The sequence below is a fragment of the Macaca fascicularis genome, chromosome 15 (genome assembly GCF_037993035.2).
Source record: "Macaca fascicularis isolate 582-1 chromosome 15, T2T-MFA8v1.1".
NCBI lineage: Eukaryota > Metazoa > Chordata > Mammalia > Primates > Cercopithecidae > Macaca > Macaca fascicularis.
In genome coordinates, this window is record NC_088389.1 from 21144485 (window position 1) to 21169101 (window position 24617).

The window sequence follows — 24617 nt, forward strand, 5'->3', positions numbered from 1 at the left end:
GGGTTCCCTGCCCCTCCCCCTTCCCGGAGCCCCGAGGGGCCGGAGCTCCTGGCGGTGCCGGATCCTGACGGCGGCCTTCCCCCGGGTCTGTAAGTGCGGAGACGGCCGGAGCGCCGGGCTGGGGTGCGGGGTCTCTCAAAATGGAACCCCCCTGGGGCCCTGGATCAGCCGGGACCTGCACTGGGATGGGAGCCGAGAGGCTGGCCTAGGCCCCTGGGGACTTGAGGAGCCCTTGGCCCGGCCCACGCTGCGCCCCGCCCCTTTCCCTTTCCTGTGACTGGAGTGGGGAGCCTGAGGATGCCCCTGGGACCGCCTCCTAGGACCCCAGCTGAGGGCCCAGCAGTTGGCTTGGGGGCCTGACTCTGGCATCTTATAAGAAGTACCAGAGGTGTGAGGCCCTAATAAAACGAGCCTCAGGAGCCAGCTGAAGCCCAGGCATTCAGTGCCAGTACTTGAGAATCGCTGTGAGTGCTAGGTTACCCTTTTGCTGGGGTTTTCCCCTATTTGGCCACTGGCCGCAGCACCTTTTATATTACTGGCGCTATGCCAGACACTGGAGATTCGCAAGATATTGTTCCAGTTTTCAGAATTAAGTTTGGGAGCCAGATCTGAATAAATAAGTACTCCTATGTGTGTGTATATATATATATATGTATGTATCAGTCACATATGTGTTAATTGCTCAAGGGACAGTTGCTGAGAAGGCTTTAGAAAGAAAGTGATGTCTGAATTGTACTTGGAGAGAGTAAAGTGTTGAAGAGTTTTTCAGGGAAAACAGCTGCAATACTGTGGAGAAATGGCATAACTTGTGTGGGAAGAGGAGGAAATGGGGGGATTCCTATGCACAGAATGGATATGAGATTGGGAAAGTCGGCTGAGGTCCAGATGGTGAATGGTGTAATCCTAAAGGAGATGGGTAGTTTTTTGAAGAGTTCTGAACAGAAGATTGATATGGTCAGATTTGCACTGCAGGAAATCATTTTGTTCTGTAGAAAGCCCATAGAGAAGGGACTTTCTATTAACTGCATTTAGACTCTTTAGCTAAAACCTAGGAACTCTTATCGGAGATTCTTTTGAAGGGGCAATGGGATCAGCCTAGTGAGAGGCAAAGAATTCCTGAAATACAGTTAAAATGGTGTCATTGGTAAGAAGGCAAGTATACTAGAGATGATTATGTCAAGACTCCATAATTAACTGAATGCTGAAGAAGCGAGAGGGACCAAATCTAATTCTTAGGTTTTAGACCTCTGAGCTGAAGGATGGTGATGCCATTATCAGAAATAAAGCCATGAGCTTAGTGTAGATTATGAATTCATTTTTTGGACATGTTGAATTAAAGGTCTAATGCGATAGACACATAGAGCTGTCCAGCATAGAGTTGGAAATGCAAATCTTTAGCTCAGCCTAACCATTGTAGCTAGAGGTAAAAATTTGAGTTATCAGCATAGAAGTGGAAGCCATGGGAATAGCTGGCATCAGGAAGAGAATTTTGAAAAAGAAGGAAATTTGGGGGGGGTAATGCTTACATTTATGAAGCAGAAAGAGGAATTGGAGCTAGTAGTAGTAAGCAGAGTAGCAGAAACAGAGGTAGGCAATAAAGTGTAGGAGTGCAGGGTTACAGCAAGCAAGAAGGCCCAGAAATCAAGAGAAGGGAATTTTGAGGAGAGACCACTGGATCAATTCATGTAGAGCATCTGGAGACTTGGGGGAGGGGAGAGTATTTCATTTCTTTATGAAGAGGTCATTAGTGACCTTTTAAAAAGCAATTTAGTGCAGTGATGAGGTGGTACTCTATGAAATATTAGGTAGCTCAGTTGGTTTGGTGTTAAATGGGAATAAGAATAGGACATCTATAAAGGATTTCACAAAGAAAATTGACAGGCTTTATTTGTATATCTAACACATGCTTATAGTGTACATACCAGACACTGTTCTAAGCTCTTTAAAAATTAAATCATTTATTTTCCATAACAACCGTATGAAATAAGTTCCTGTTGATAGGTGGGAACATTGAAGCAGAGTGGTTCGAGGTTACACAGAAAGTAGTTGAGCAGGGTTTTGATCCTAGGAAATAGGGCTCCAGAGTCCATGGTTTTACCCACTGCTCTATGCAGTGACTGAATATAGGAGCCAAAGGAGTGGGAAAAATTTAAGCAAAGAGAGGCTCATTGATAAGAATGGAGAGGCTTGGAAGGAGACCCAGGTTGAGAAGAAGGTAAGTAAAGGATTTATGTTTGATACGTTTTTTTATTTCTTTCTTCCTAAGTCTGTTTCTACTCTCTGCCAATTTAGGTTAATTTCTTCCACTCTCATGCTTTCATTTATCACTTACCATCTGTAATCAGATCTTTTCTTCATATTCAGCCAGCTCATGGATCCTCACCTTGATGTCATGCAGGCTCCTCTGGCTCAAGACCAGACTCATGATCATGCCCTCCAATATTCCCTGCTTTACTGAATGACACTCAGAGATATCCAGTTACTCAAACCAAATATCTTGGAGTCATCTTGACCCTTTCCCCACATTGGTCACCAAGCCCATCAGTTCTTTGTTTGAAAAGTCTCTCAAATCTGTTTCCCCTCTCCATCCATATTATTGTTGTCTCTCTTCAGGCCCATGTCATTCTGTCTTGATCTGTTAGAGTAATCACATACTAAAATGCTTCCTTGTCTCTACGTTTACTGTTCTTCAAGCCATTCTCCATAAAAAAATTTTTTGGCTTATTGAAGTTTAGACAGTGCACGAGTATAGGCTTCATGCATTTCAAGTGATAGGGAAGAAGCCCAGAACAGGTATTTTTGAGTACCTTGAATTGAGATTTAGTTTGGTTAAGTTTGGCCGTGGGGATTGGGATTTAGGGATTGTTAACATAGAGAGGTAATAAAACATTGAGAAACAGAAGACAGGCTTTTTGAAAAAACATAGCAAAAAATTGGAGACTTAGCTTTGAAAGAGATACTTATCATTATACAATTTAGTGAAGCCTCAAAGAACAGACCAGCAAAACAATGGTGGAAAACAGATCAATAGTTAAGTAATTTGCCCACTTCCACATAACAGTTTTAAAAGAAGAACTAGTCCTGGTGCCGTATCTCACACCTGTAATCCCAGCACTTTGGGAGGTGGGAGGCTGAAGCATGAGAATCGCTTGAACCTGGGAGGCCAAGGTTGCGGTGAGCTGAGATCGCACCACTGCACTCCAGCCTGGGCAACAGAATGAGACTTGGTCTCAAAAAATTTTAAAAAAAAATCAAAAGAAGAATTAAATCTGTATTCATCAACATAAATTGCTCTCAAAAACAATAAGTGAAAGAAGTTGCAAAACAATATGTTTAGTTTATGTATAAGAAACTTAATTACGTTATACTTTCTGTGGCTAGACATATAGAAGTATTGTTTTTAAAATGCCAGGAGGAGCCGGGCACAGTGGCTCATGCCTATAATCTCAGCACATTGGGAGGCCAAGGCGGGTGGATCACTTGAGGTCAGGAGTTCAAGACCAGCCTGGCCAACACGGTGAAACCCCGTCTCTACTAAAAATGCAAAAATTAGCCGGGCTTGGTGGTGCGTGCCTGTAATCCTAGCTACTCAGGAGGCTGAGGCAGGAGAATTGCTTGAACTCGGGAGGTGGAGGTTGCAGTGAGCCAATATTGCACCACTGCACTCCAGCCTGGGCAACACAGCAAGACTCAATTTCAAAAAATAATAAATAAATATATAAATAAATAAACAAAATACAGGGAGGGAGAGTCAGGAAGGATCAAACTTAAACTGAATACTGAGTGGTAGGCAGTTGAGAAGTAATTACATCTAAAATCTTCAAAAATTTTTCAAGAAGAATATATTCTGTATATATTACTTAAAAGTTGAAACAAAACTTGAGAACTTGGAGAGTATTGTGTCATGAAAGTTACCTAAAAGAAGAACAAGATTAAGGTTTATAGAGAGAAAAGCTGTAGTATAATAAAGCCTCTTTAGAAAAAGAACATATGTCAATGAGGGACAAAGATTTCCAAGTAGTTGTGAGTGGTAAGTTGAAAGATAAGGGCGCTTTTATGAGACAAGTGAGGAAGGAAACTGATACATAGCTTAGGCATTTATTGTACAGATAGAAAAATTTTACTTGCCGGTAGTCATTAGAAGCATTTGAGAAAAGAAACTATTTTCTCACTGCCTATAGTATAGCAATGAACATTGTCCTACCTGGAATATTCAGTAATTAGTCCTTTTTTACTATTCCCATTTGAACAAAGGGAAAATTTCAAATTAGTTATCATTGTGGAAGGATTGTATAAATATAAGTGAAAAGGAAGTGAGAATATTCCCGTTACATTGATGTTTGAGAAATATCATTCAAAACTTGCTAATAGAAACTCAACAGTATTCAGATTTAATCTCAGTAACCGAGGCAATAGATAATAAAGACCTGAACTATGGCAGTGATGTAAGAATGGAGGAGTGAGGAGTTAGTTGATTCTGAGGAAAGAATCAACAAAATATGATGACTGTGTCTCTAATCTACCTGATCAGTTCTTTACTTTCCTTCAGTTACAAGAAGCTTGACTATAATCTAGAATTATGTGAGTGATTTTTATTACTATTTTGAGTAATTACTGCTATAGTTAGATGTTACCTACAGTTGGGGATTGTGAAATCAAATATATTCATAATATTTATTTTTTGCTTTATTTGCAAATGGCATTAAGTTTCAGTCCACAAAGATAAATACACAAAAGATGGAAAATAATATAAAGTAAAATAGATGAGAAAGGTATAATAAGGATAAGGGCATAACACACAATCAGGAATATGACTAATACATATATGCTTGCCATTTAAGTCTTCTAATTTCATGCAAATTTGGCTTGAAGTTACAACTTTTGTTTTTAAACATAAACCTTTTTTTGAAGCATAACCAAAACAAAAATATACAAGTCATAAGTGTGCAGCTCAATGAATTTTCTTGGCCTGTATTTATGATACCGAATGTAAGGAAGGAAACCTGAGAGTTACACAATTAATATTATCCTTGAGATAAAACCATACCAGCCAGGCACGGTGGCTCACGCCTGTAATCCCAGCACTTTGGGAAGCTGAGGCAGACAGATAGACCACCAGAGGTCAGGAGTTGAAGACCAGCCTGGCCAACATGGTGAAACTCTGTCTCTACTAAAAATGCAAAAATTAGGCCTGGCAGAGTGGCTCATGCCTGTAATTCCACCACTTTGGGAGGCTGAAGTGGGCAGATTACCCTGGTCGGGAGTTCAAGACCAGCTTGACCAACATGAAGAAACCCCATCTCTACTAAAAATACAAAATTAGCTGGGCGTGGTGGCACATGCCTGTAATCGCAGCTACTGGGGAGGCTGAGGCAGGAGAATAGTTTGAATCCAGGAGGCGGAGGTTGCGGCAAGCCCATTGTGCTTTGGCCTGGGTGACAAGAGCGAAACTCTGTCTCAAAAAAAAAAAAAAAAAAATTGGCATGGTGGCAGGCACCTGTAATCCCGGCTACTCAGGAAGCTGAGGCAGGAGAATCGCTCGAACCCAGGAGGCAGAGGTTGCAGCAAGCCGAGATCACGCCATTGCACTCTAGCCTGGGCAACAAGAGCGAAACTCCATCTCAAAAAAAAGAAAAAAAAAAAACTGTACCTAGGTTAGTAGTTTCATACCTGGATTTTGGCATCATGCAGTGTATATACAAGTACCAGATCTAACACTTAACACTTTCAACCTCTGTTAGGGTTTACAAATTATTTATGTTTTCTAAACTTAGTTTCCTCATATACAAAATCTGGGATAATGGTAATACCTACCTGTAGAAATTGCCATGATTAAATGGGTCAATTTATTTATTTATTTATTTTATTTTTTTATTTTTTTTTATTTTTTTTGAGACGGAGTCTCGCTCTGTCCCCCAGGCTGGAGTGCAGTGGCCTGATCTCAGCTCACTGCAAGCTCCGCCTCCTGGGTTTACGCCATTCTCCTGCCTCAGCCTCCCGAGTAGCTGGGACTACAGGCGCCCGCCACCTCGCCCGGCTAGCTTTTTGTATTTTTTAGTAGAGACGGGGTTTCACTGTGTTAGCCAGGATGGTCTCGATCTCCTGACCTCGTGATCCGCCCGTCTCGGCCTCCCAAAGTGCTGGGATTACAGGCTTGAGCCACCGCACCCGGCCTATTTATTTATTTATTGAGATAGGATCTGGCTCTGTCACCCACACTGGAGTGCAGTGGCATGATCATGGCTCACTGCAACCTCTGCCTCCTGGGCTCAAGCCATCCTCCCACTTCAGCCTCCCAAGAAGCTGGGACTACAGGCACACACCACCATGCCCAGCTAATTTTTGTAATTTTTGTAGAGATGGGGTTTCACCATGTTGGCCAGGCTGGTCTCGAACTCCTGAGCTCAAGCAGTATGCCCACTTCAGCCTCCTAAAGTGCTGGAATACAGGCATGAGCTACTGTGCTCAGCCTAAATGGGTCAATTTAGGTATAACATCTATACCTGAAATGTAGCAAGGAAGATTAGGTATCATTTCTCTTATTTTTAAATAAAATTAAGACAGTTCATAAGAAATTTTTTTTAACTATTAAAAAAAATTTTTTTAAGTATTTAAAACAGGCTCATGCCTGTAATCCTAGCACTTTGGGAGGCCTTGTGGGAAGACTGCTTGAACCCAGGAGTTTTAGGTTACGGTGAGATTTGATTATGCCACTACACTCCAGCCTAGGCAACACAGCAAGACCATGTCTCTACAAAAAATAAAAACATTAGCCAGGTGTGGTGGTGTGCACCTGTAGTCCTGGCTACTCAGGAGGCTGAGGCAGGATGATTGTTTGAGCCTTGGTGCCAAGACAGCAGTGAGCTATGATTACGCCACTGCACTCTAGCCTAGGTGACAGATGACAGAGTGAGACCTTGTCTCAAAAAAAAAAAAAAAAAAAAAAAGATAAAATTTGGTTTTATATTGCCAAAACTATTTTGGAAACAAACCCTAGAAAGAAAGCTCTCCCTAGTCACTCAAAAGAAGATATCATGGTAATGAAGAGCATCTGTATGATAGACTAGTAATAATTTCATGGGGGAACATTAAGAACTCATTATTATTCTGTTTTTTGTTAAATGAGCTGTATAAAGTATAACAAACCATTGGTCCTTACCCTCAAATAACTAACAGTCTATTGGAAAGAGAAAGTAGTGAAAGGAAACAATTAAGGGATAAGATGTGAGGCCTGGAAATAATTTATCAAAGAGAGACAATAGAGTGGGCTGACACATCGTAGGGAAAATGTCCTTTAAAAAAACAATAAATTTTGCTCACATTCTTAGACTACAGCAGACAGATCAAAGCAAACACTTCCCTGAACTATCCAGTTGGCTGCTCTTCTTGATAATTTTCTTGAGAACTGATGGATAGTAAGCATAGTCATGCATCACTTAATGTGATGTGTTTTGAGAAATGCGTCGTTAGGTGATTTCATCATTTTGTGAACATCATGGAGTATACTTAATGCAAACTTAGATGGTATAGCCTACTACACACCTAGGTTGTATGATACAGCCTGTTGCCCCTTGGTTATAAACCTGTACCACATGTTACTATACTGAATACTATAGGCAACTGTAACACAATAGTAAGTGTTTGTGTATCTAAATATAGAAAAGGTACAGTAAAAATATGGTATTACAGTCTATGGGACCATCATTGTATATGCAGTTCATTGTTGAACAAAACACTGTCATATGACACATGACAGCTGCTCATCTTTAGAGCAAGGAACAATTGTCTCTGAGGATACCTGTCTAAAGCATTGTGAGTACTGTCATAATATAGGTAGAAGCAATGAATGCTTATTTTGGGGTGTGAGGAGGAAAATACTGATCTGAGGGTTTCATAGGCACCTTCAAAACCAGCTAAATGCTAAAATAGAATGCCACTTTTGTTTGGCTGCTTGAAACAGTCATTTTTACAACTCTGGTTACAAATTGGAACATTCACCACTCCAAATCCAAAATGAATATTTTAAGCTACTGCAGTTGCTAAAAGGGACCAATGATAATACTTTTGCTGCTTTAAGTTACTGACATTTTCCTTGTATATCTTCTAGATTTTCCCTTCATAGTTAATACTGAGTTTCTTTTCTCTGATGTTTCATTTGCTTGTCTACATCACTCCTCTCTCAATGCAGTTTTTGTATTTATTGTGATTATTATCGGTACATTCAAAATGTCATACAAGGGGAAAGCTTATGCTTTGTTTATATTTTTATTAATATACTTATTATTATACTGGTGCCACGCCAGTTCCCCTCCTAAATTTCACCTCTTTTTTTTTTTTTTCTTTTTTTTTGAGACGGAGTCTTGCTCTGTCACCTAGGCTGGAGTGCAGTGGCACAATCTTGGCTCACTGCAACCACCACCTCCCAGGTTCAAACAATTATCCTGCCTCAGCCTCCCGAGTAGCTGAAACTACAGGTGCCTGCCACCATGCCTGGGTAATTTTTTGTATTTTTAATAGAGATGGGGTTTCACCGTATTAGCCAGGATGGTCTCGATCTCCTGACGTCGTGATCTGCCCACCTTGGCCTCCCAGAGTGCTGGGGTTATAGGCGTGAGTCACTGTCACCTCACTTTCAATGCCATTCTCATTCAAATGAACACCTAAGTTTAGAATCTTTACACATTCCTTTTATTCATTCTCTATATCCGGTCAGTTACCAAGTGCTTTGAAATATCTTTTGTTATTTTTCCTTTCTTCTTCTTCCCATTTTTCTTTCTTTCTAGGCCATCATGGCCTCAGACCTGTAATGCTTCTGCAGACACTAAGCTGGTTTTTCTAACAACAGTTCTTCCTTACCACTGTCAAACTAATCTGAGAGATTCAACTAATGCAAACTGAGCACTTGCTGTGTGTTTAGTGCAATATTAGGTGATAGGAATAGACACTGATTTGAACAGAAGAGGGTTTGGCCAGTAATGGGACAAGCAATGTAGCTGCAATAAGTATAATATAATTCAAAGCAAAAGGAAAGAATATTTTGTCTTAGAAGATGCAAGTTCCCAGCATTAGATGGAGATGCTTTCCCTTAATACCATGAAACTTGGAGTTTGGATGGGAAGGAATAAGTATTTGATAAAGTGTGTTGACTGTTACAATAGAAGTATGCAATGGGCCCAGTAGAGACAATTGTACTGTATTAAACGGTCGGGGAAGGGCCTCTCAGAGAAAATAAAGGGGTCAGAATTGTTTAGAAAGTGGTGTGTTTGTTTGTTTTGTTTTGTTTTGTTTTGTTTAGATAGAGCCTTACTCTGTCTCCCAGGCTGGCGTGCAATGGCGCAATCTCGGCTCACTGCAACCTCTACCTCCCAGGTTCAAGTGATTCTCCAGCCTTAGCCTCCTGAGAAGCTGGAACTACAGACACGTGCCACCACACCTGGGTAATTTTTGTATTTTTCGTACAGACAGGGTTTCAGTGTGTTGGCCAGGCTAGTCTCGAACTCCTGGCCTCGTGATCCACCCACCTCAGCCTCCCAAAGTACTGGGATAACAGGCATGAGCCACAAAGCCCAGCTTGTTTTTTTTTGTTTTTAAATGGAGTTTTGCTCTTGTTGCCCAGGCTGGAGTGCAATGGTACAATTTGGGTCACTGCAACCTCTGCCTCCCAGGTTCAAATGATTCTCCTGCCTCAAATTCCCGAATAGCTGGGATTACAGGCGTGTGCCACTATGCCCAGCTAATTTTGTATTTTTAGTAGAGACGGGGTTTCTCCAGGTTGGTCAGGCTGGTCTCGAACTCCCGACCTCAGGTGATCCACCTGCCTTGGCCACCAGAAGTGCTGGGATTACAGGCGTGAGCCACCATGCCTGGCCTAGAAAGTAGTGTTTTAAACTAAGGAAACAAGTATCATTAGGTCTGGAGCCAAGAGAGTGATGTTATGTATCAGGCACTAAGGAATAAGAATAAAACCTAGACTCTGCCATCAGGAGCTGATATTCATTGTTACAGAAGTTAAGATTATAAAGATTGAACTTTGGGGTCCAGATGTGGCCAGGAGAAGCTGGTTGTCTCATCTGACTCTGAACTAAGGTGGTTGATTAATACATAAAATTCAGTGAATTTCTTGATGCACTGAGATTATAGAGCTATATCTCAAAGACAGACCTAACATATCTACCAATCTCATAGAAGACTGGTGTGTGTGTGTGTGTGTGTGTGTGTATAAAGAGAATGTCACTTCATTATGTCATTAGTTTATAGTGACTGGTGGACTGGAATTAGCGTGTTGGCATGGCAAATTTATCTTTTCCCTTGAGAGAGACAAATGGGAAGCCAGGTTATGAGAAAATCATTTATGAGAGTATGGAATCAGAATATGGAGACTTTCTCCAAAGGAATTGCTGTATAAAGGAATCAGTATGCAGACAGTTTGGGGAAAGATACCTTCTCCATTGTTGAATGGGTTTTTCCAGTGTTTACCTTAATTATGATTGGGTTTGGTTAATCAGTTTGTATTCAAGAGGTTAGTCTTCATCCAGGAGATAATGGGAAGTCACTGAAGGAGTTTAGGCAGGGGTGGGGTATAATCAGATCTCTGTTTTTGAAAGATGTGGTGGTGTGAAAACTGTATTAGAGGGAACATAAGAAGGAAGCCAAGGCAACATTTATGAATCAGTTCTAGTAGTCCACATAATGAGTAATGATTGATAAATAGGGATAAAGTTTAAAGAACAGAATCTAATAGGGATTGATTTGATCTATGTTACTGCTACTCAGATTCCCACCATATAGCTCATCTGGTTTTTCTGCATCAAGTGTTTTATTTTCTATATCAAGAAATGTTCCTTAAAACAGACTTTAGATTTCTCCAGAATGGACAGGATAAAGAACTTTGTCTTTGCCTAAACATTGTCCCATTAGGTCTGTGACTTTCATTTTATTGCAGAAATACTTGTATGGATAAGTTCCTATCAATTTAAACAGAAAAAGGTTTGACCAGGAATTGGGCAAGCAGTGTCAGTGCAGTTGTTTAAAATACAGAGCAAAGAAAAAGAGCAAAGGAACCCGTGTTTGCTGTAGGTTCCCTCTTCTTCAGAGACCAGATTTTACTGAATGATTCCAGAGAGGTGAAAATCTCCATATTAGAGTTCTGAAGTGAGAAGGCAATTTCTCTTGTCTCAGAAGAAGCAGGTTCACCGTTTTATACAAAATAAGATAATTATTTCATCTTTACTTGTGTGGGTTATGTTTTAGTTTACTTTAGAAACCTGATAGAATTCTCATTTGAGAAGTTAAAAGATACTTTTGGACTAGCCCAAGCATATTCTTGTATTAAGTATCTTTAAAAGTTGAATGAATGCCAAGCTATTTACACAAATACAAGTCCACTCTTTAGGTGCAATTGGCACTTGATGTTGGTAAGGAGTAATTTTTAACAGCCTTTGAAACCTGTTATAGTGGCTTCTCCTTTCAAGGAAGATTTCATTTGGATACATACAAAACAGATATGACAACACAGATTTGTTTTTGGAAGGTAGATCCAGCTTTCTTAATTGTTTGAATTTCCTTAAATTCAACCTTTTTACATTTCTGTTCTTTAGGTCTGCCAAAATGTCTGAAAGATCAGATCTCCTTCACTTCAAGTTTGAAAATTATGGAGATTCAATGTTACAAAAAATGAACAAATTAAGAGAAGAGAATAAATTTTGTGATGTTACAGTTCTCATAGATGATATTGAGGTACAGGGACATAAAATTGTGTTTGCTGCAGGTTCCCCCTTCTTAAGAGACCAATTTTTACTGAATGATTCCAGAGAGGTGAAAATCTCCATATTACAGAGTTCCGAAGTGGGGAGACAATTGCTCTTATCCTGTTATAGTGGTGTGCTGGAATTCCCTGAGATGGAACTGGTAAATTACTTGACTGCTGCAAGTTTTCTTCAGATGAGCCACATTGTAGAACGGTGCACACAGGCCCTGTGGAAGTTTATAAAGCCAAAACAACCAATGGATAGTAAAGAGGGATGTGAACCACAGAGTGCTTCTCCCCAGTCAAAAGAACAGCAGGGAGATGCCAGAGGCTCCCCAAAGCAGGACTCACCTTGTATTCATCCATCTGAAGACAGTATGGATATGGAGGACAGTGATATTCAGATTGTTAAGGTAGAATCTATTGGGGATGTATCAGAGGTTAGAAGTAAAAAAGATCAGAACCAGTTTATTTCTTCTGAACCCACTGCTTTACATTCATCAGAGCCCCAGCACTCCCTGATAAATTCAACTGTGGAAAACAGAGTAAGTGAAATAGAACAAAACCATCTCCACAATTATGCCCTTTCTTATACAGGCAGTGATAACATCATCATGGCCTCAAAAGATGTCTTTGGCCCTAATATTCGAGGTGTAGACAAAGGCCTACAGTGGCATCACCAATGCCCAAAGTGTACCAGGGTGTTTCGTCACCTGGAGAACTACGCCAACCATTTAAAAATGCACAAACTCTTTATGTGTCTACTCTGCGGCAAGACTTTTACTCAGAAAGGCAACCTTCATCGACACATGCGTGTGCATGCCGGAATTAAACCTTTCCAGTGTAAAATCTGTGGGAAAACCTTTTCTCAGAAGTGTTCCTTACAGGATCATCTTAACCTTCACAGTGGAGATAAGCCCCATAAGTGTAACTATTGTGATATGGTTTTTGCACATAAACCAGTTTTGAGGAAACACCTTAAACAGCTGCATGGCAAAAACAGCTTTGATAATGCCAATGAGAGAAATGTACAAGACCTCACAGTGGATTTTGATTCTTTTGCATGTACAACAGTCACAGACTCTAAAGGGTGTCAGCCACAACCCGATGCAACACAGGTCCTGGATGCAGGTAAACTGGCCCAAGCTGTCCTGAACTTAAGAAATGATAGTACTTGTGTGAATTGAGTAGGGGCTTCATGCTCACAACTCGAGCTGACTGAGAATGTGGCAATAGTCTCGGTCTTTTTAGGAGTGATTTTGCTAGTTTGACTTCTCCAAAGCCTCTGTGTAGGTGGTAGGGAGTGAGTCAAAGCACTAATAGACCAGGCAACGTACCACTTGGAGTGGATTTGCCTTACTTTTGCCCTCTCCCATTTTCTGTTTTGAGTTATTTATCTTGTAAAGTCTGTTTTCCTTTCCCAAGGAATAATTCCTTTTGTCTACCTAACATTGACTTATGTCTTAGACTGACACTGTTTTAGGCTTTTCACTAGGCACATTCCGAAGGTACCAACAAGTTAATAACATCACCTACTCTCCACTAATAGATGCTATGCTAAGAGAAGTGAATAATCTTTCTTTGGTAGAAAATAGGCTGAGATATAAGGCGGTATTGCTATTGACCTGAAAATGTGGTAGAACTTCTGGTTGCCTATTGATTATTCCTCCATGTCTGATAAATGAATCTGCTGCCTACCATTTGTACTTGTCTTGGAGCTGGCTATAAAGAAGTATGCTGGTTTGTTATGTACTCTTTTTAACAGTATCATAGCCCAATTTCATCTCATTGAATTGTTCAAATATACTAGAGTACCCTCTCTTGAGGAACACCTGCAGGCAGATAGTTAGGGATGACCATGAGGAGCATAATCAACAGGGATAGAAGTACACTTATACAACAGCACTTACATGGGAGGTTTCTCTCTGGTAGCATGTCCCATAAGTGGCCATATGCTTTTTTATATATATATATGTTTTGTTTTTGTTTTTTTTTTTGAGACAGAGTCTCGCTCTGTCGCCCAGGCTGGAATGCAGTGGTGTGGTCTCGGCTCACTGCAAGCTCCACCTCCCAGGTTCATGCCATTCTCCTGCCTCAGTCTCCTGAGTAGCTGGGACTACAGGCGCATGCTGCCACGCCTGGCTAATTTTTTGTATTTTTAGTAGAGTTGGGGTTTCACCATGTTAGCCAGGATGGTCTCGATCTCCTGACCTCGTGATATGCCCGCCTCAGCCTCCCAAAGTGCTGGGATTACAGGCGTGAGCCTCCGTGCCCAGCCCATCTGCTTATAATTAATGTGTAATTTGTTGATGCTTTTGAGATCAGGACTGCTCCAGGCACACTAAAAATGTGCTAAAGTATAATGGGCTCTCCAAAAAGAGTCTATTTGGGAGTCTCTGAATTTTGTTTCAGAGTTGAGCCATCAGAAAGGTGAATTAATTTGGCCATCAGAGTTTTGTCCTGTGCACCATAAAAGTCTCTGAATTTTCATTTCCTCGTGTACCTTAATTTCTAAAATGGATGATAAAAGTTAGGTTGGACACAGAAAGGGCAATCAAATTTCTGTATACAGATATTCCTCTTAAAGGTACACTGTCCCACCTTGCTGCCTTTGATTGATTGTGAATACAAAGTTAATTTTCAAAAAGGAAAAACAAAACAACTCTTTTTCCTAAAACACATGTTGTACTTCAGACCTAAAATTTTGAGTCTTATTTGTTTCTCACCCATGAGTTAGATTTAGGTAATAGTGTTAGTAGAGTCTTTAGAGAATCTTAAAAGGTCATTTACTCCACCTCTTTCATTTTAAGTTGGGGTATCCAAAGCCTGAAGAGGTGGCCTGGCCAATATTGGCCAAGGTATAACTAAATGTGAGCTAGCATCTTCTTCCTTCTTCTCACTATCCCTTGGCTTTAAAAGATTTAGTACATGAAGAATAATGCATTAGCAAAAAGCTCCTAGTTTGTGTTTCCCCTTTGTGTCTCCCTGTTGGCTGAGACAACCTGAATTTTGCCAACAAACTATCACAGAGGGATTTATATTAATTATTTTTTAGTTAGATGAGTATTATATTCTTCCCATCCAAGTGAGTGATTTGCTAGGTGTTGTTTAGGGAGGGAAAAAGCAAGAATAATGTGAGAAGATCTAAATGCGAAATTGATTTTGTGTGGAAAACTGTTTATTAGTTTCCATCAGGATTTTCTGTTTTTGTTTTTGAGCTATGAGAGTGCATGCAGATTTGAAAAATTAGGCTTGTATAGTCAGAGGGGATCTTAAACTGTTATATTTGATACGTTTACATGTATCATTGTTATCACATGTAAATTATCATCATGTGTGTCAGATGTGAAGTATGATTTTTGTCTTTTGTTCAGATATTTAAAATGATAATACAGTTGAGTGATAAAGCTAATAGGTACCTTATGCCTAACATCACTCATTATATGGTCTAATGATGCTTCCTAGCATTGTGATTTTTACATGATCCAGCCAAAGAGTACCAATTCTATGCAATAGTGAGACTCTACCCTGTCAACCAAACAGCATTTTTTGGTTTTTTCTGTCAACATCATTTCTTCACAGGAAAATTTCAAGTTGGAGTGCTTCCTTTGCTCACATTCATGTCCTGTTTTTGTTACTGGTTTGAAGACTAAAAGGCACGGGTTCAAATAAGATTGGTCTCTTTGGTTGGAGACTATTTCTGGGTTCATTCAGTTGTTCAAGGAACATTAGTTAAGCACCTACTGTTGCCAGACACTATGCTAGATACTGAGGATAATGAAGGTAAGATTGATAGAGTCCCTGCCCTCATGGAGCTTATAGTCTTATATGGTCTTAGTGAAACAAAGTCTCAATTTGCTTTTATACTAGAAATAATAAAGAAAGCTGCCTTGCTGTATTCCATCTGTTAAAATCAGCAACTTTGTGCTTTTGTATCAGTAAAACATTTAGTTCTCACCTTTTGAAAATGCAAACCACTGAAGTGATTTACAGTCTCCTCCATTTTTGGCTGGAGAGGTGTTCTGTTTCTGTGAGACATTTTTCTAATTTTTGTGGAACTTGACTTTCCTCCTTCTTTGCTTATACATGTTTGTTAGATTATATTGCAAAGAAGTCAAGTTACTGATATCCAGTACATTTTATAGAAGAAGATGACTTTCAAAACTAGTCATACTTCTGTAGAGGAGGAAGATTTTTAAAACCTTTATCATTCAGCATTTGTATTTTATGGATCCCCAGAAGAACTAAAAAGGAGATGACTCTCTACCATAGTTTGGTTTTAAAAAAAAAATTACTGTGTCAGTTATTTATTTATTATTTAATACTAAAGATAAACTCCAAACTGAAGTGGCTCTGAGGTAAATCAGATATGGTTTTAATTTGTTTAAGTTTCTTTATTAGCAGATCTATAAATGGAAGGTGACTATTGTCACTGCTTCTAAAATACTGTCCTACACAACCCAGAAGATTTTATTTCAGCTCATGAATAGCTGTTCTAAATCTGTTGTATGTTAGACATACTATGAACTACCTCTTCACTTATTATGGGGAAGTTTCCTTAATAAAAGTGTGATGATTAAAGCTCTGGTGTCAGTGGTTTATTTTCTCACTCTCCCCTCCTTCTATTCTTTTTTAATTGCTTTACTTTGAATATAGGAATGTCTTCTTTATGTATAGTCTTAAAAATACATATTAAGCATGCTGAGATTGCCTTCAGAAGAAAATAGGAATTAATCAGAAAGTTGTTACTGGATTCAGTTACTTCCACGAGAATCTGTTGCTGGAAGAGCAGAGCAACTGCCTTTCTGAATTGGTTCAGAGGCGCCTGGGCGCGGTGGCTCATGCCTATAACCCCAGCACTTTGGGAGGCTGAGACAGGCGGATCGCGAGGTCAGGAGATCCAGACCAGCCTGGCTAACACGGTGAAACCCTGTCTCTACTAAAAGTACAAAAAATTAGCCAGGCCTGGTGGCTGGTGCCTGTAGTTTCAGCTACTCGGGAGGCTGAGGCAGGAGAATGGCGTGAACCTGAGAGGCGGATCTTGCAGTAAGCCGAGATTGCCCCACTGCACTCCAGCCTGGGCGACAGAGCTAGAGACTGTCTCAAAAAAAAAAAAAAAAAAAAAAAAAGAATTGGTTCAAAGGCTGGGTGCCCATGCCTGTAATCCCAGCACTTTGGAAGGCCAAGGCCGGTGGATCACCTGAGGTCAGGAGTTCGAGACCAGCCTGGCCAACATGGTGAAACCTCGTCTCTACTAAAATACAAAAGTTAACTGGGCGTGGTGGCGGGCCCCCGTAATCCCAGCTACTCGGGAGGCTGAGGCAGGATGATTGCTTGAACCCGGGAGGCAGAGGTTGCAGTACACTGAGATCGTGCCACTGCACTCCAGCCTGGGTGACAGAGTGAGACTCCGTCTCAAAAAAAAAAAAAAATTGGTTCAGACCTATCTTCATTCAGCACAAATACTTGATGCCTACCAAGTGCTAGACTTCGAGAATACAAAGATCAGTAAGCCACTGTCCTAAATACCTCTGCCTAGATGAGGCACAAATTAATACAGGAGTGTTAAGTGCAATAATGAAGGCAGGCAAAGGGATTACAGGTTCCCAACTGGGAACCAATTATCTTAGGGCAGTTCAGGATGGCTTCAGGGATGATGAGATTTATAAATGAGTTCTTTAAAGATACGATGGGGAAGGCCGGGCGCAGTAGCTCACCCCTGTAATCTTAGCACTTTTGGGAGGCCGAGGCGGGCGGATCACGAGGTCAGGAGACGAGACCATCCTGGCTAAGACGGTGAAACCCCGTCTCTATTAAAAATACAAAAAATTACCCGGGCATGGAGGCAGACGCCTGTAGTTTCAGCTACTCGGGAGGCTGAGGCAGGAGAATGGCGTGAACCCGGGAGGCGGAGCTTGCAGTGAGCTGAGATCCGGCACTGCACTCCAGCCTGGGCGACAGAGCGAGACTCCGTCTCAAAAAAAAAAAAAAAAAAAAAGATACGTGGGGAAAAGGCTAGGGCACGTCAGAGGAAACAGCTGGGCCAAAAGTTTTGGGAGGGAGTAACGGATTTAAGTGTGAAGCTAGATCCAGAAGTTGGGGCCAGCTCCTGATGGGGCATTACCTAGGTAATCTTGAATACAGACCCTTACCATAGTTTCTGCTCTGCTACCTTTCAAGTTGTAGGTGGCCCCGATAAGGAGAGAAATCGTCCCAGAATAATCCATAAAAGGTCTGGTTACTCTGAAGGTCTCGTTACTCTGACAGACCTGCCGTAACCGAACCTCAAACCCCGTCTCCAATTCGGATGTTCAGGAGGACTCACAAAAGGAAACGGCTCGGGCTGGGCGCGGTGGCTGAAGCCTGTAATCAGAGCACTTAGGGAGGCCGAGGGGGGCGGATCACCTGAGGTCAGGAGTTCCAGACCAGCCTAGCCAACATGGTGAAACCGCGTCTCTACTAAAAATACAAAAATGAGCCGGGCGTGGTGGCGGGCGCCTAATACCAGCTACTTGGGAGGCTGCGGTGCGAAAGTCGCTTGAACCCGGGAGGCGAAGATTGCAGTGAGCGGAAACTGCGCCATTGCACTCGAGCCTGGGCAACAAGAGCAAAACTCCCTCTTAAAAAAAAAAAGCGGGGGGGGGGGGGGGTGCGGGGAACGGCTCGAGTGCCGAAACTGGGACATGAGAGATGGGGCTTGCCGGCATTCAGGTGTCTTTCTGTCATTCCAAGAGGGGGGAAGTGAGGAAGGGAGACCGTCTCAGAATGTCCTTCCGGGGCGCCCAGAGGGCCCCAGTGAAGAATAAAGCTGGTTGGCACCGGATGTGTTTTCTTCCTGGCTAAGTCCATCTTCCGGCCTGGGCAGACGCTGCCGCGGAATCCTCGACTCTATAGTTTTTTGAGTCGGTGAGTGAGTGCCAGGGAGTTTCCTCAGGTGGGGGGTGCCTGAGGAAGAGGAGGAGGAGGAGGAGGACAGCTGGGCTCGGCCCCGGAGTGGCTAATCTGGTGCTGCAACCAGTTGGTCGACAGGGCCTTGGCCCTTCGCAGGGTTGCCTCGAGAATACCTGTGTGCTGAACCTGGGATCCGGTTTCAGTTCAGCAGATGTTCCCTGAGCTCCTCCTGCTCTGTGTGGACCCCTGTGCTCCGTGCAGGAACACAGATGAATCAGGCACCATTTCGCGGTGCTCAGAGAGCGACTGACTCTCTGATGGAAACGGGAGGTGGAGTCATATTAGTTTTACTTGATTTGGGCTTAAAGGAGCCTAATCACTAGCTGGAAAAAGGAACTGGAAACGCGAATTTAAGAAATGTGTATTCCTGTCTTTTTGTTTGGGCAATGATGGAAAAATTTAGTATGAACGAGGTTCGAGTATGAAAAAGAGAATAGAAGGTGATAAAGCCATAAAGATGGGTTATGGCCAAATCGTGATGGGTCTCGTATTCTTCCCTAAGAAATTTGGTCTGTCCCGGAGGTAGAGGAGAGCGATGGAAGATTTAAAAGGGAAATTAAAAAACAACCAACCAACCAAACAAAAACCTTAAGGGATGTTAATCCTGGTGGCACTCAGGAGGGTAATCTGGCATATAAAGGAGACCTGTTGGAAGATATTGCAGTTGTCCAGGTGAACCGAAAGGGAGACCTGTTGTAGTGGTGGGGAGTAGGAAGTTTAGAGATTACGTTAAGGTTTGTAATTGGGGATATTATGTTAAATCAACTTTGTGGTGGTCATGCTCATTATTGGATACTGAAAATTGACAGATTGTTCTTGACCACAACGCAAACAACATTTAGCAAAAGAAACAAGCTAGAAACTGTTCACTACAATTCAGTGTAATAAATGTTGTAACAAAGTTATGAAAAATGTGCTATGAGATCATAGAGAAGTGCATTATAAAGTTCTCAGTTTTCAGATGGTGGCATAAGGGTTCATAGCATCTACATTAGACTTTGAGTCTTCTTTTTCCTAATTCAGGTTTGGGGTTTTTTGTTTGTTTTCACTATTACAGCATGAGAAAGCATTCCCTATCTTTATTACATCAATGTTTGTGTTTTATTTTGCTTAGATTGTGATCATGGCTGCTGAGTCTGATGTTCTGCATTTCCAGTTTGAACAGCAAGGAGATGTGGTCTTGCAGAAAATGAATCTTTTGAGACAGCAGAATTTATTTTGTGATGTATCAATTTACATTAATGACACTGAGTTCCAGGGGCACAAGGTGATTTTGGCTGCTTGCTCCACTTTTATGAGAGATCAGTTTTTACTCACACAGTCAAAACATGTCAGAATCACCATCTTGCAGAGTGCAGAAGTTGGCAGAAAATTGTTACTGTCTTGCTATACTGGAGCACTTGAAGTTAAAAGGAAAGAGCTTTTGAAATACTTGACTGCTGCCAGTTACCTTCAAATGGTTCACATTGTGGAAAAGTGCACAGAAGCTTTGTCAAAATATCTGGAAATTGATCTTTCTATGAAAAACAACAACCAACACACTGACCTGTGTCAGTCTTCTGATCCTGATGTTAAGAATGAAGATGAAAATTCTGATAAAGACTGTGAGATAATTGAAATTTCAGAAGATAGTCCTGTGAACATAGATTTCCATGTTAAAGAAGAGGAAAGCAATGCTTTGCAGTCTACAGTAGAGAGTCTGACATCAGAGAGAAAGGAAATGAAGTCACCAGAGCTGTCTGCGGTAGACATAGGTTTTAAAGACAATGAAATTTGTATCCTTCACGTAGAATCCATCAGTACAGCTGGTGTTGAAAATGGGCAGTTTTCACAGCCTTGTACCTCTTCAAAAGCAAGCATGTATTTCTCTGAAACACAGCATTCATTGATCAATTCTACAGTTGAGAGCAGAGTGGCTGAAGTTCCTGGGAATCAAGGTCAGGGCTTATTTTGTGAGAATACTGAAGGAAGTTATGGTACAGTGAGTGAGATTCAGAATCTGGAGGAAGGTTATTCACTGAGGCACCAGTGCCCCAGGTGTCCTCGAGGCTTTCTTCATGTTGAAAACTATCTGCGCCACCTTAAAATGCATAAACTATTCTTATGCTTACAGTGCGGGAAAACATTTACACAGAAGAAAAATCTCAACCGACACATTCGAGGACACATGGGCATACGGCCCTTTCAGTGTTCTGTGTGCTTGAAGACATTTACTGCTAAAAGCACACTTCAGGACCACTTGAACATACACAGTGGGGATCGGCCATACAAATGCCACTGTTGTGATATGGATTTTAAGCACAAGTCTGCTCTCAAAAAGCACTTAACCTCCGTCCATGGCAGAAGCAGTGGTGAAAAACTATCTAGGCCTGATCTCAAAAGGCAAAGTCTACTATAATTATAATCACAGACTTGTTATATAAAGTTTGTATTATTCTATTAGGCAAGTCTTTCTATAGAGATGCAGCATTTGTAATATTTCATCCCCCCTAATCTTTGTTTCTTATATTTGGTTGGCTTACACATAATCATTCTTTCTGAACTTCTAACAGTTCCAAAGTTATGGGAGGCACAGTAAAGCTGATGGGATTCTGTCTCATCTCATACATTACATATAAGTCTCAGTAGTATCCCTAGAGAAATAGAGTTCCTTTCTTACACATTCTTGATTCTAGTGACAAAGGATCCAGCAGTATTTGCAGATTCTGATTTGGAGTCTCTAGGTAACTGACTTAAGTATAAAATCCAATCATATAAAAACTAATGAATTAGGATAACAGAGAAAATAAAGGTAAAAACACTATTATGTGTTTCTAGTCACTTTAGAACAGATGGCACTAAGAAATTTTTTTTTTAACTTTTTACCAGCTGTTCTTGGATTCCAAACTAAACACCAAGATACTTTTCATTTTAAAATGTATAAAGTAACAATTCAGATTCACTTGGGAATAGGAGATTATTTTTTATAAAGGGTGAATATTCCTTAAAATACTTTTATTTCCAGGCCTTGTTAGTATACATATTTAAGAAATGGTTAATTGGGCCCAAGTTTCTTGATTTTATTTAATACAATTGGATCAATAATTTTGTGGCCAGTAAAATTATACCATTGGCATGAAGCTGTGAAAAATGAGAAATTCTACCTTTACCAAAGATATCTGTTCTACTGTTTTAAAACTTCTTCTCTATTTTATTTTTTATTTAACATGAAGTAAAACTGAAATTTCTTCCTGGTTTATAGTTCTGCGAATTTTAACACAAAGATTTGTGCACCACTACAGCAATCAGTACAGAACAGTTCCTTCACTCAACAGCTCTCTCATGCTGTCCTTTTGTAGTCAGCTCTTCTAGCTCTAATCCTGGCAACAGTTCTCCGTCACTATTATTTTGCCTTTTCTGGACTGTCATATAAACAGATTCTTAACGGTATGTTCCTTCTTGACATGCTTTTTCACCCAGCATAATGACTTTGAGGTTCATCCATATCATTTTAAGTTTTGAATTGGCAATATATATTCTAGCTGTTATTCGATGAGCAATTTAAAAAGGGGTAGCTTTAGTGTTGTATTTTTAAATTTACATTAATGGAATTTCCATTCACTATGGGTTGATAAGAATCTTTTTTTTTTTTTTTTTTTTTTTTTGAGATGGAGTCTCGCTATGTCGCCCAGGCTGGAGTGCAGTGGCCGGATCTCAGCTCACTGCAAGCTCCGCCTCCCGGGTTCACGCCATTCTCCTGCCTCAGCCTCCCGAGTAGCCGGGACTACAGGCGCCCGCCACCTCGCCCGGCTACTTTTTGTATTTTTTAGTAGAGACGGGGTTTCGCCGGGTTAGCCAGGATGGTCTTGATCTCCTGACCTCGTGATCTGCCCCTCTCGGCCTCCCAAAGTGCTGGGATTACAGGCTTGAGCCACCGCGCCCGGCCCCGGGTTGATAAGAATCTTAACCATCCCTAGAGTTTTATATTTCCAAAATTACGCCAAAAGGAAAACCATGACTGTATGATTATTTTAGTGACAGTCATATTTGATATGGTGTTCCAAGCCATAGTTCTCTAATATCCCCATCTACATATCATAAGAAACTTTAAAAAATTATTTTAACAAAGATTAAAATATACTGCAGGGCAAATAATATTCTTCAAAACACAAGAACTGCTTTTGGTAAAGAAGCCTGACTAGATGCATCTTACTTTCAAGCTGTTCTAGTCCTCCTCTAGTTAACTTAGCTTTATGTAGAATTTCTACTGTATTTAATTTCTATTGAAGCCCTTCTATATTTTAAAATGTAATATACTTTGTACCATTTATAAAAATTGTGTGATGAATCACATGTTCGTTGTTGTAAGTGTTAACCTTCTTTTGATACTTTTGTGGGAAAGACATTCTCCACGGAATTTTAACTTTCCTAGAGACTTTTAAGAATGCAGGTCTCGTTTGACGAGAAAACTGACTTCATAACCCAACGTTAGTAGTTAGTGACATTGTGCTGAACTTCTCCTTGAACTTTTTAACTATATATGTAAAATTACTTTGATCTTCATCATTTGAAAGATCATTTCCAGGTCTAAAATTCCATGATTTTATATTTAATTCTCCCTCAGAACAGAAGAGGGGAAAGCAAGAGAGGACGGTTTTGTGTCTTTATGAACTTTGTTACTTAAGTACTCCATTGGAGACATAATTTTTCTAAATAGTGGATCTCTTTCCACTGGAAAGGATGATGGCTCATTGCTTACTTTTCATTCATAGCTCATTGCTTCCATTTGACCTAACACTGGCCATTTGTTGGTGTGAAAATATTTTCTTTTCAGAAATAGTTTACTAGTGATTGAAATACTTTTCTTATTTTTGCTTCCTATGATAAAATGGCATGGGGGGAAGGGGGAAGGATGGAGATGGGAGGAGAGGGTTAAAGAATAGTAATCTGATTTTTTAGGAATTAGTATCTACTATCTTGGATATTTGAAAACAAAAAATTGGTTGAAACTATGTTTAAGTTTTATGTGTGCCTTGTAGATTGTTGTAAAATTTTCTGTGAGCACTTTGAGATTTTTGCTGGCTGGGGGGGGGTTTGTGAAAGTGATGGTTATTATTTATATTATTTATTCCTGTTCAGTAGCACAGAATGATCTCCAAACATTCCTAGGAGAGTGTCTGTTTGCATGATATGTTTAAAAATTTTCAGGAAAATGGAATCTTTTTTTAAAGTGAAGGTATGACAAAGTATAGAATTTATTCATTTAACATATTCACAGTTTGTGTTTCTGATATGACAGAAAAATGCAAAGTGTTTGAGTTCAACCTCTTTATTTACTCCATTTACGTATAAAAGATCTTAAAAAGGTAGTCGTTACTTTGTTGTAAGAGAAAACACTTGCCCTTTTTCCTGGGATGTAACTATCTTACATGTTTACATAAGAAATAATAAACTGGAGGTGGGAATGGACTATGTGTTTTGTCTTCATCTTCGAATTTTAAAGGATACAATTTAAAGGATACAGTTTCTCCTGGCTATTCATTAATCATTCATCTAGCAAATACTTCTGAGTCCTTACAATGCAGTATAAGTTAGGTATACAGACAAAAATTCCTGCTCTTGTGAAACATTGTAGTGAAGGGAGACGAATAGTAAACAAGTAAGTAAAATCCATGTCTGTGAAAGTTTGAGAAGGAATTTGGAGAAAAATCAGGAATAGGGAGTATCAGAGAAGGGGGATGGGATTGTAATTTTAAATATGGTGGTCATGGCCGGGTGCTGAGGCTCACGCCTGTAATCCCAACACTTTGGGAGCACTTTGGGAGGCCGAGGCTGGCAGATCACTTGACGTCAGGAGTTCGAGGCAAGCCTGGCTAACCTGATGAAAACCCTTCACTAAAAATACAAAAGTTAGCTGGGCATGGTGGCGCTGGCCTGTAAT

The 24617-nt window shown here is 40.5% G+C and overlaps 2 protein-coding genes across 5 annotated transcripts; both read left to right on the plus strand.

Moving 5' to 3' along the window:
• Nucleotides 1-16327, plus strand: ZBTB26 (zinc finger and BTB domain containing 26). Of its 3 annotated transcripts, none has more exons than XM_005580831.4 (2): nt 1-89; nt 11598-16327. In XM_005580831.4, the coding sequence occupies exon 2, from the start codon at nt 11608-11610 to the stop codon at nt 12931-12933; it is 1326 nt and encodes a 441-aa protein (XP_005580888.1). In that variant the 5' UTR covers nt 1-89; nt 11598-11607; the 3' UTR covers nt 12934-16327. The 3 variants fall into 3 exon arrangements, with proteins under 3 accessions (XP_005580888.1, XP_005580889.1, XP_005580890.1); XM_005580832.4 differs by having other exon boundaries at nt 1-85; XM_005580833.5 differs by lacking the exon at nt 1-89 and adding an exon at nt 9296-9437.
• ZBTB6 (zinc finger and BTB domain containing 6) lies at nt 1-24145 on the plus strand. Of its 2 annotated transcripts, none has more exons than XM_045372585.2 (2): nt 1-89; nt 19812-24145. In XM_045372585.2, exon 2 carries the CDS (start codon nt 19821-19823, stop codon nt 21093-21095), a length of 1275 nt encoding a protein of 424 aa, XP_045228520.1. In that variant the 5' UTR covers nt 1-89; nt 19812-19820; the 3' UTR covers nt 21096-24145. The 2 variants fall into 2 exon arrangements, with proteins under 2 accessions (XP_045228520.1, XP_005580886.1); XM_005580829.4 differs by lacking the exon at nt 1-89 and adding an exon at nt 18578-18652.
• The last annotated feature ends 472 nt before the right edge of the window (nt 24146-24617 follow it).